Source organism: Phacochoerus africanus, chromosome 3 (genome assembly GCF_016906955.1).
Source record: "Phacochoerus africanus isolate WHEZ1 chromosome 3, ROS_Pafr_v1, whole genome shotgun sequence".
Taxonomy (NCBI): domain Eukaryota; kingdom Metazoa; phylum Chordata; class Mammalia; order Artiodactyla; family Suidae; genus Phacochoerus; species Phacochoerus africanus.
In genome coordinates this window covers 143,080,154-143,090,673 of record NC_062546.1, presented here as the reverse complement: position 1 = coordinate 143,090,673, position 10,520 = coordinate 143,080,154, and the positions used below count along the sequence as shown (strand labels likewise).

The window sequence follows — 10,520 nt, the reverse complement described above, 5'->3', positions numbered from 1 at the left end:
GAGAATAAAACCATCAAGCCAAGAGAATAAAACCATGGAAGAAAGGACAACTTGGGAACTATAGCCAATTTCCTCTTTTTTTGTCTTTTTTTTTTTTTTTTTTTGCTATTTCTTGGGCTCCTCCCTCGTCATATGGAGGTTCCCAGGCTAGGGGTCGAGTCGGATCTGTAGCCACCGACCTACGCCAGAGCCACAGCAACTCGGGATCCGAGCCGCGTCTGCAACCTACACCACAGCTCACGGCAACGCCGGATCCTTAACCCACTGAACAAGGGCAGGAACTGAACCCACAACCTCATGGTTCCCAGTCGGATTCGTTAACCACTGCGCCACGACGGGAACTCCCAATTTCTTAATACCATATACAGATAGAAAACATATATACAGACATATTTTCTAAAAACTGTGATTAACTTTTTTTTTGGTTCAAAGTACACCTTCATATTATAGATCCCATTTTCCATGCTTAAACCAAGTTTTGTTTAGAGGACAGAGGATTTCTTTCTGTATCTTTTGCATCTTTTTTTCTGTTTCTCCTCTTGGATTTACCAATCAAAATTCCATGCCATCCTACAATAACCATGTTAAGCACCTCCTTATCAAAGACTTTCTTCTAATAACTGAAATTAACGTGTCCTTCTCTGTTCTTCATTTGCATGACCACCCACCTAAAAGCTGCAAAATGCTAGCCTTCTTGAGATGTTATTCTTAAAAACCTTATAGGGCAAGAGTTTTAAAAAAGAAGTCATAGTCATCTGAAGTCAACACAAGGTTTTTTCTGGAAAATACTGGGGAATATGTTATGCAGGTAATAAAAAGGAGGATTGGACATGGCTGCTGGAGTGTTTGGCTAGAAGTCTCATAAGTTACATCTCAAAATTTAAAATTACCGCAGTCTTTCTTACAACTTCTGTTTGTGGTTTCTTCTTCATCCCCATGGTCACATACCATCTGGTAAACATAGCAGCTGAAGACCCTGCTGGGTTTCTGTTCTATGTGTAATACCAAGTCTCTGTCAAAGTAGACTTCATGGCTATATGTCTGTAATGAAAACACAGGCAAATGGGATCTCCTCTTCACATAACCATATTCACTATTGTTTCATTAAAATGTCACCGCATCTATGCCAAGGATGTTCAAATATACACTAGGAGGCAAAACAGTTGCCAGAAATAGTTTATTTTTCATTATTTGTGAATACGCAAATGACTTATGAGAAAAGCATTACACAAAACATTGAGAATGAAAAGAGCCCTGGACTCCCAGATTCTATCACCAAGATTACTGCTATTTCACTTGTGACCATGGGCAAGTTGCTAAACCTTTCAGGTTCTCCACTGATAAAACAATGATGGGATAAAGTCACATCTACTGTTCCTTATAACTTTTATATTCTATAATACTCAGAAGAGCAGACAAATGTTTCCAAGAATGCTTGAAATCGCTACATGCTTAGACTCATCTCTATTAAATAACTGTGGGGATTCAATACAGTCTATTTTTGTTTGAAAAAAACATTACCAAACTTATAAAATAGGAGAAAACCAGACCATGGTAAGGAAATAGGCAGCATGTCTCAGAAAAAAAAAAAAACAAAAAACCCATAAATCTTTATCTTTGAGGCCACTGGTAAGGAGGCACCCTCTACTCTAAGGGAGAAAGGCTGAAGAGGTACTCATTTTGTCCTGCATATAGGATGATAACCTCTTCCATGTGATCACTGGTATAGGTGAACCTGGACTGACATGAACGCAGTAACATCTGTTCCAATAAATGTCACCCACAAAGAAATCTCTCACAACTATATATTCCATGGACTCTACTTACCACATCCCATGATTCCACGAGTGGAATGCTTTTAAGTAAAGTTCCATATTCATTACAGTGGAAATCCAGGTGAGCTTTTCCTTCGGCATCTATTTGAGTAACGGCTACCACAGAAAGCAAATCCAACTCATCTTCATAGTCCACAATTTTGAAAGTCTTGGGGAATAGATGGATAAGGCAGAAGAAAAGAGGAGCAAAATCCAGTTAATATTATTTCCACATTTGTGGCTTAACTATTCTATTACTTATAAAAATATATAGAAAGAAAAAAGAATGGGTAGGAACATAGATAGAAATGTCTCCACTTATCTGCCTAGTAACACACCACTCCCAAGATTTTTAAGAATCAAGTAGTAGCCTACAGATTTTGATGAACAGAACCAAGTCCATGTAGCTCTCAGCCAAAGCAAAACTGAAATTCTCTACTATGATAGTGAGCCAGAGCTCCAAATTCAAAAGAAGTTTTCGACTGCTGCTGCTGACAAGTATGTTTACTGGTTTCCAGACAGGACGAAATGTACGAAGTTCTGTTCTGAACTGAAGACGGCCTGCCGTGCTCAGAAGGTGCTTACACCAGAAAAGCACAAGTCATTTCAAGAAGAACTGAGAGCCCGTCATACACGACTACTTTGACTCTATTTTCCATCTTCGTTTTGGTTCCCTAAGAAAGCAAAAATGGCTGCTCGTACTTGAGGGAGAATATTAGGAACTGAAATCCAACCCATAGAGCAAGACGGGGATAAGAAATGTTAGTTGGAAATGACTAACGATGGTAAAGACGATAAGAGAGAACAATCTAACCCCACAACTCTGTCTCAAGGAAGATAACCTGGACTCCAGCAGCCTCATGAGAAAGCAGATCCATGTCCACCATCCAGGGATGGCACATCTTGGCAGGCACCATATACTAATCCTTCATTCATATTTGGTCAAACTGCTTTTTATTTTAATCCATTTATATTTTCTGCCTTTATTCACTGATGACATAAAAATTTACATAGTGATTCCTTTTGTTTACTTTTTTGTCTTCATCTTACCTTGTCAAACTTCAAAGTGTGACTTCTTGCCTGAGTGTCAGGATTTTAGTTATAACTCCTTTTAACTTTTCCTTTACAAGTGAAAAGTTTTTGTTTTCTAATCTCACAATGAAGAGTATCTTTCTCTTTGCTACTAACTTCTCTGCTCTTATTCTTGCTACCTCTTGCTACTTCTGGTATGTTTTCCTTAAATCCAATTTTATATACCAAATAGGAAGCTTCTGCTTTGTTCTCAATAGATTCCTATGGTCTAAAAGAATAAATATATATTTTTGCTTTTTTGAGAGTAGCCACATACTGTGCCACCTCCAGCCCATTTTAAAAGATTTTCAAAGACCATCCTTAGAGGTCCACTCTATAATTCTACCTAGAGATGGTTATACAAACAATATAGTTATAAATGGATTCAGTATTTATGCAATGGCTATGTATTTGAAATACGATCACTTTCAGTTGATTTCATAAGTACTTCCAATGCTTTTTGAAAGGAAAGGGTAAAAATGCATTAGCTCAGTGACTGGCAATGTCAAGTTGCGGCCAAAGGCTGAACTGATTCACCACACCCTCACACCCTCCTCCCCTGGCTTATGAACACCGACAAACACATCTACATCTAGTAAGTGAAAAATAAGGCAAAAGCCACAGTCATCAGGATATAACTCAATAATTTTCTATGAAAAGATTTCCCTAGGAAGTATACACATTAATAAAACAAAACAGTAAGCTAATAATAATAGTGTTTTCAATTATTTTGGTCCTTTGAATGCTTCTGCAAACAAAATCTTATGAAAAGAGAGGATGAGAAGTTTTCTAGTGGCGAAGCAGAGTAATCTGGCATTGTCTCTGCAGTTGCTGTTGTGGCAGAGGGGTTTGAATCCTGGCCCAAGAACTTGTACATGCCACAGGCACAGCTTAAAAAAAAAAAAAAAGAAAAGAAAAGAGAAGGATGATAGGGATGAATTGGTTCAAATAGCACACACAGTCCTACAGACTAAGGGTGCATGGAGCTACCCCATCTCTACCCCACAGCAAGTTATACTAGTTTAGTTTATTATTTCTGGCTAAAGTAATACCTCTTGTTCTGGGTCATCATCCAGAAGGTTAAAACTTTTTTTTACCACCCGTCCAGAAGCTGTAACAGTGGGTAAGTTTTCATTCTATAGTGTGGAGAGAAATAAAAAGATATGACAAGTCCTATTATATGTAGTCAATGGCAAAACTCTATTAACAATTTTGTTAAAACTAACCAACCTTTCTCCAACATCCACAATTCTTCCCTCAATGAGAAAATTCTGAATCAGATTTCAGATCTTCCCCTTAGTGAAAATACTTCATTAAAGTTTTTAATAGATAAAATACCAAAATAGGCAAAAATAAATACAAAGGTTACTACTTCATTTGCTTTTCTGATTTTTGCCTTAGTAATAGTACAGCAAATAAAGAGTGGATCTGCTTTTGGAAATTTCTCTCTGCATGATTTTCTTCATGTTCTTAATCTATATGCTAAAGAAAAAAAAACCGTCTGAAGCTAAAGAATAGTGATGATTTTTAAAGCTTTACATCTACCCCAACTTATCCTAAGTTTGCACAATTAATTAAACAAACCCAAAGGTCAATAATAATTCATCAATAAAAGCTTAAAGAGAAACCCAGAAAGGAAACAGAAACTAAGCAAAAGATAAGCTCAATACAATCGACTCTCTTCAAATCTCCTAGGTACATGGGCTAAGACTGGCTACCCAGGTCAAAACGAACAGACTGTACTGTTCTTTTCAGCCACACTAAAAGGCAAACACATTTGCATATTACATTCTTATATAGATAGGCAGTGATATACAAAGGATTTTAAAGTACTCCAGACTTACTTTGTTCTTCTCCCTGTTAGCCAAAATGACAAAATCTTCAGAGATCTGATGCTGGGCACTATTATTTTCTACTTCACTTAGTTTTAAAACTCTGAAAAAAGTAAAAAAGATTCTAAGAACCTAAGACCTCAACATACCATCAAAGTGTCAAAACTGAACTATTGAAAAGAAACTCAACAAATGAAAATTACAGTAACAACAGTGAGTTAGTTTTCTTCTCCTCCTGATTAGCCCAAAATATTCATATCTGATAACTTGTGTCCATAAATTTCTTTTTAGAGGTTTTGTTAAACGGAAAAACATAAAGACTTGTGGCAGCAGGTGCTAATGCAGCAGCCTGCTGAGGCTTATGTCATCTTCCAAACTGGCTTAATGAAAGCTATTTTAAAGAACCTCCCCTCTGCTATCCTGCAGCGTCTTTAATGTTTCAGCTTTAGCAATGGCATTATGGTAGATAATTACATTTCTATTTCTGAATATAGAACGAGGTATCAATGAACAACACCCTGAATTAAATATAATACAGACTGGATTAGCAACAAAACCTAACCTAAGAGTTTTCATGATAAGAGTAATTTTTTTTTTTTTTGGTGGGGGCACACCTGTGGCATATGGAAGTTCCCAGGCTAGGGGTCTAATCAGAGCTATAGCTGCTAACCACAGCCACAGCTCACGGCAACGCCAGATCCTTAACCAACTGAGGGAGGCCAGGATCGAACTCGAAACCTCATGCTTCCTAGTCGGGTTCATTTCCACTGCGCCATGACGGGAACTCCTCATGATAGAATAATATTTTAAAATTGCAAATGACTTGGCGTTCCCGTCGTGGCGCAGTTGTTAACAAATCCGACTAGGAACCATGAGGTTTCAGGTTTGATTCCTGGCCTTGCTCAGCGGGTTAAGGATCCAGCGTTGCCATGAGCTGTGGTGGAGGTTGCAAACACGGCTTGAATCCCGAGTTGCTGTGGCTCTGGTGTAGGCCGGCAGCTACAGCTCCGATTGGACCCCTAGCCTGGGAACCTCCATATGCCTCGGGAGTGGCCCAAGAAATGGCAAAAAAAAAAAAAAGACAAAAAACAAAACCAAAAACCTGCAAATGACTTAATATATTTATTTTTTCTTCGTATTTTACTGAAAGATTTGGGTTTTCTGAATGCAAATGGCCTCATGGATCAAGCTTATCAAGCAAGTGAAAATAAAATGACTTTCTCACCACCCACACAAATCTGTTCATAGCATTAACAAGCATCAAACATACAATGTCCTCAAATCTCAAAGTCTCAAATGCAGGCAAAGAGAACAGCAGCGAGAAGCTGCTGCTGTGGTTGGGGAGAACTGGAGGTCTTAGAATTTGCCAGAGACAACGAAATTAGATTATATTTTACATTCATTAATTAGTTAATTAGTGGCAACATTTAAGATCAGCTATCTTTCAAAACCTGGAGAAAGGGAACAAACTCTCTGTGGACCTTATTTTCTTAGACTCAAACTAATATGAGTGGTAACAAACATTAAGAGTAAGGCTTACTAAAGTTTAACCACAGTTTTACCACCTTGTGTAAAAGTTCATTATCTTTTTTTCATTAAGCACCTTCATCCTCCTTGTAATTGATTCAGAGTAGACTAATTGTCATGAAGTATAAAAAAATAAAGAAGGCAGACACTGCCCTTCTTATTCAACAAATACTGAGCACCTACTCTGTACTAAGACCTGTGCTCAGTGCGAGTGTTATAGGTGTCAGCAAAACAGACTCATTTCTTGTTGTTATGGAGTTCATGATTCCAAAGTTAGGTATTTCAACAGATAATCACACAAATAATTAATTTAAATTGCTGTTAAGTTCTACAGAGTTTTACAGAGTAGATGCCATGAAAATATGACGGGAGAGCTAACTTAATGAGGGCTATCAGGGAAGGACTCTTTGAAAAAGAGACATTTAATAGGGCATAAAATATGAATAGAAATTAGGATGGAGTACAGGTAGGGAAAACCGGCTCCAAACAGAAGGACCAGATCTTCAGCTTTCTGAAAAGACAGCATGACTGATGTAATCAGAGTGGGAGGAATCTTTTAGACCAGTTAAGTAAGTCAGTCTTTTTTTTTTTTGCTTCTTAGGGCTGCACCTGCGGCATATGGAGGTTCCCAGGCTAGGGGTCAAATTGGAGCTACAGCTGCTGGCCTACACCACAGCCACAGCAATGCAGGATCCAAGCCACATCTATGACCTATAACACAGCTCACAGCAATGCCAGGTCCTTAACCCACTGAGGAAGGCCAGGGATTGAACCTGCAACCTCATGGTTTCTAGTCGGATTTGTTTCTGCTGCACCATGACGGGGACTCCAAGTATGTCAGTCTTTATCTCAAATGCAACAGGAGGACATAAAGAGGGTTAATGCATAATCCGTTAATGTTTCTAAAAATAACTCTAGCTGCTGAGAAGAAAACAGACATAAAAGAGTAAAAAGTGGTTTCTTAGAATCCTATAGGCAGGCTATTTACTGTAGTATAGGCTAGTGATGACAATGGTCTGACCAAAATAGTGGTAGTGGCCAAGGGCAGAAAGAGGCAGATTTAAGAAATATTCAGTAGCAAAATAAACTACACTGACAGACTATACAGGGGGGTGTGTGTGTGTGTGTGTGTGTGTGAGAGACAGAGAGGCGGTGGGGAATGCAGGCGTTTTAAGTATATGTAGACTGATGAAAGACAAAAAGATAAGAAAGTGTCAAGAATGGTTCCAGATTTATGACACAAGCTTAGATGACAGCTTTGGGTTAACATATACATTTTGGAGTTTTGGTGCATACATAATCTTTGGAGCCAAGGAATAAAACAGAAAAATCATATAAAAAGATAATGAAGAGTGAGAAAAGAAGGTCTAAGGACTGAGGTCATCCAACAATTAAAGTCTGGGTAGAAGAGGAAGAACGTGAAAGGATCCTAAGAAAGATAAGAGAGGGAGGAAAATATTCAGGAGCACTGTGGTGTTGGGGAAGCCAAATGAAGAGTGTTTAAAGGAAGGTGAGGTCAACTGTGTGGAAGATGCGGGTAACAAAAACAAAACAAGGGGAGTTCCTGTTGTGGCTCAGTGGTTAATGGATCCGACTAGGAACCATGAGGTTGCAGGTTCGATCCCTGCCCTTGCTCAGTGGGTTAAGGATCTGGCGTTGCCGTGAGCTGTGGTGTAGGTTGCAGACGTGGCTTGGATCCTGCGTTGCTGTGGCTCTGGTGTAGGTTGGTGGCTACAGCTCCAACTGGACCCCTAGCCTGGGAACCTCCATATGCCATGGGAGTGGCCCTAGAAAAGGCAAAAAGACCAAAAAAAAAAAATAAATAAATAAAATAAAATAAAATAAAACAAGGGCTGGAGCTCCCTGGTAGCCTAGCAGTTAATAAGGATCTGACATTGTCACTCCTGTGGCTTGGGTTTTATCCCTGGCAGGGGAACTTCCACATGCCGCACACATGGCCAAAAATACCCCCAACAAACAAAGTTTTACTTGAAAAAACCTCACGCTTCTCTGCAAGTAACGCTGTCTTTTACAATAAAAATAAATCATCTCTCTCATTAATCCTTGAGAATGAATTAAGGCCTGATGAGGATGAACCGACCGGTAATCTCCTTTCACTAATACATCATCTCTCACCCATCAAAGGACTTAGTCAAATGTACTATTTTCAGTCAATGACGAGGTTGAAAGAATAAAGTCAGGTTTTCTCCATGCTGGTCTCTACAGAAGCACCCTACCATAAGCTAATTATTTCCTCAACTGACTCAACAGGTAGCTGACAAAAATAAAGATGCCACTAAATACTACCAAAAGCTACTTTTAACTTTAAAGGAAAATACTCACTTGACCTGATTTGGGCCAACATGTATTATTCTACCAGAAGCATCAGGATGGAAATAAATCCAGTCAGATTCTAGAGAACAGCACTCCATTTCTTGGATCCCATTTTTGGCCTGAAGTTGGGACAAAATATTGAAAATAAAAATTAAGGGAAAATAAAATAATTCTGCAAATTCAACACAATGATAGATCAGTTAAGTCGAAGGTAAAAGGAAGAGAAAATATTAACAAGTTGAACTGCGATATGTATTAGGGCTGAACTAGGACACTCAAAATTGAGAAATCTAGAACATTTAAATTCCGAAATTTCATAGATTAACCATGCATCATACATTAAAGCCTCACAAATAATAACTTAACAGTTACCATATCTCGAGCACCTAATTTGTGTCTGGTACTGTATTTGATGTTTTATACTCATTATTTCTTTTGATCTTAGCAACTCAAAGCATATACTATTATCTCCATTTTATGGATGAGGAAACTGAGGCACAAAGAGGATAAATCATTTGCTTAATGTTCTGCACCTACTGAACAGCAGATCAGACTCCAAAATCCATGGATTTTCCACTATTTAATTTTGCCAAAATTATGTACATGCAGCCCCTATAACCTCTTCCTCCCTTTCCCATCCCCAACAAACTGTCAATCAGAAGAGTGGATAGAACAAAAATAAACATGCGCCCAAATAGGTCATTAAATCTCCTTGGCTAAGTCAGATATTAAATGCTGATGCATTTAAGGTAAGCAGAGTGATTTATTTCATGTCAGTATATTTAGACATTAAAATAAAGATACCTCCAGGTGTATTCACATAATGTCATAAATGTTTTACCTTATACACAGTAGCACTGGGGGCTAATACCAGCATGGATACATTAACTTCACTGGCTTTATCCGAATCATTTACTGTAATTTCTCCAACATAAATGAAATGATACCATCTTTCCTATTAGATATTCATAAGATTTTTTGACATGTAAAATTATTAACTCCATTCACATATACTCACAGGACACTATATTTAAGGTATCACACTAAGCATTCACATGACATCCATTAAGCATAATCTTTGTCAACAAGAAGCTCACATTCAAGGGAGAAGCACAAATAGAAAATAAAGCAAAAAATAAAACACAAAGCAGTCAAGCCATACACAGGATATTAACAAGCATCCAACCTAGGTAAACAGAATTTCAAGAGCCTGAACTTAGCTTTGAAATGAGAAGAAAATGGCTACAAAGAAGAAACAGCAAAATCAAAAGCACAGGAGCATGTGCACAAACACGTAGCATGTGCACAAACATGGGTAGCAGACAAAATTGAACTGAGAAGTAGAGTGTTCAGTCAAGAGGTAGGCTGGGGCCACATCACAAGTGCTTTGTATGCCATGCTTTTTTTTAAAAAATGGTATTTAATACTTTTTAAGTATCAATTAAAAAATTATGACCTTTAATTTTTCAATAATTTTTATAAGTATCCTAACATTTTCTAATAGAAATGGTGGTATTACTACATTTTACATCTAAGAAAAACAATGCCATTAAAAATCTTGGTTACAACCAGTGAAATTAATGTGTCCATTTTGGCATTAGCTCCAAATGTTCCTTTGTTTAACATAAAACTTTTTTTATACTGTTTGTGTGGGTACCCACACACACACACACCTTTAAGAGACTCTTCTCTTTATTGTAATATCTAAATACAACACGTAAATGAAACATTATCTCTCTTTTGTTAAATACTAGGCAGCATTATTACTAGCTTCTGTAATGTTTATTATTGCTCAAATGTTAGTTTGAAGCTCAGTTTAAGAGAAGGCTATGAATCATTTTCTGAATCCTTCAGTTTGCCTGCAAATATGTTTTGGGGTTACCTACTTTTCTGACTGACAGGTAGGGAGGTAATGGCCACATACATCATTAAGATAGTATCA

General features: G+C 37.8%; 1 protein-coding gene across 1 annotated transcript in view; it reads right to left on the bottom strand.

The window, feature by feature from the left end:
- Positions 1 to 756: 756 nt before the first annotated feature.
- The window catches only part of DCAF17 (DDB1 and CUL4 associated factor 17), a 42,233-nt gene continuing 32,469 nt past the window's right edge, over positions 757 to 10,520 (bottom strand). Inside the window, exons 10-14 of the mRNA XM_047772858.1 lie at positions 8,588 to 8,697; positions 4,730 to 4,820; positions 3,938 to 4,021; positions 1,828 to 1,983; positions 757 to 1,041 (exon numbers count right to left, since the gene is read on the bottom strand). Of these exons, the coding sequence (XP_047628814.1) occupies positions 874 to 1,041; positions 1,828 to 1,983; positions 3,938 to 4,021; positions 4,730 to 4,820; positions 8,588 to 8,697 (609 nt within the window). The 3' untranslated portion in view covers positions 757 to 873. The remainder of the gene's footprint in view (positions 1,042 to 1,827; positions 1,984 to 3,937; positions 4,022 to 4,729; positions 4,821 to 8,587; positions 8,698 to 10,520) is intronic.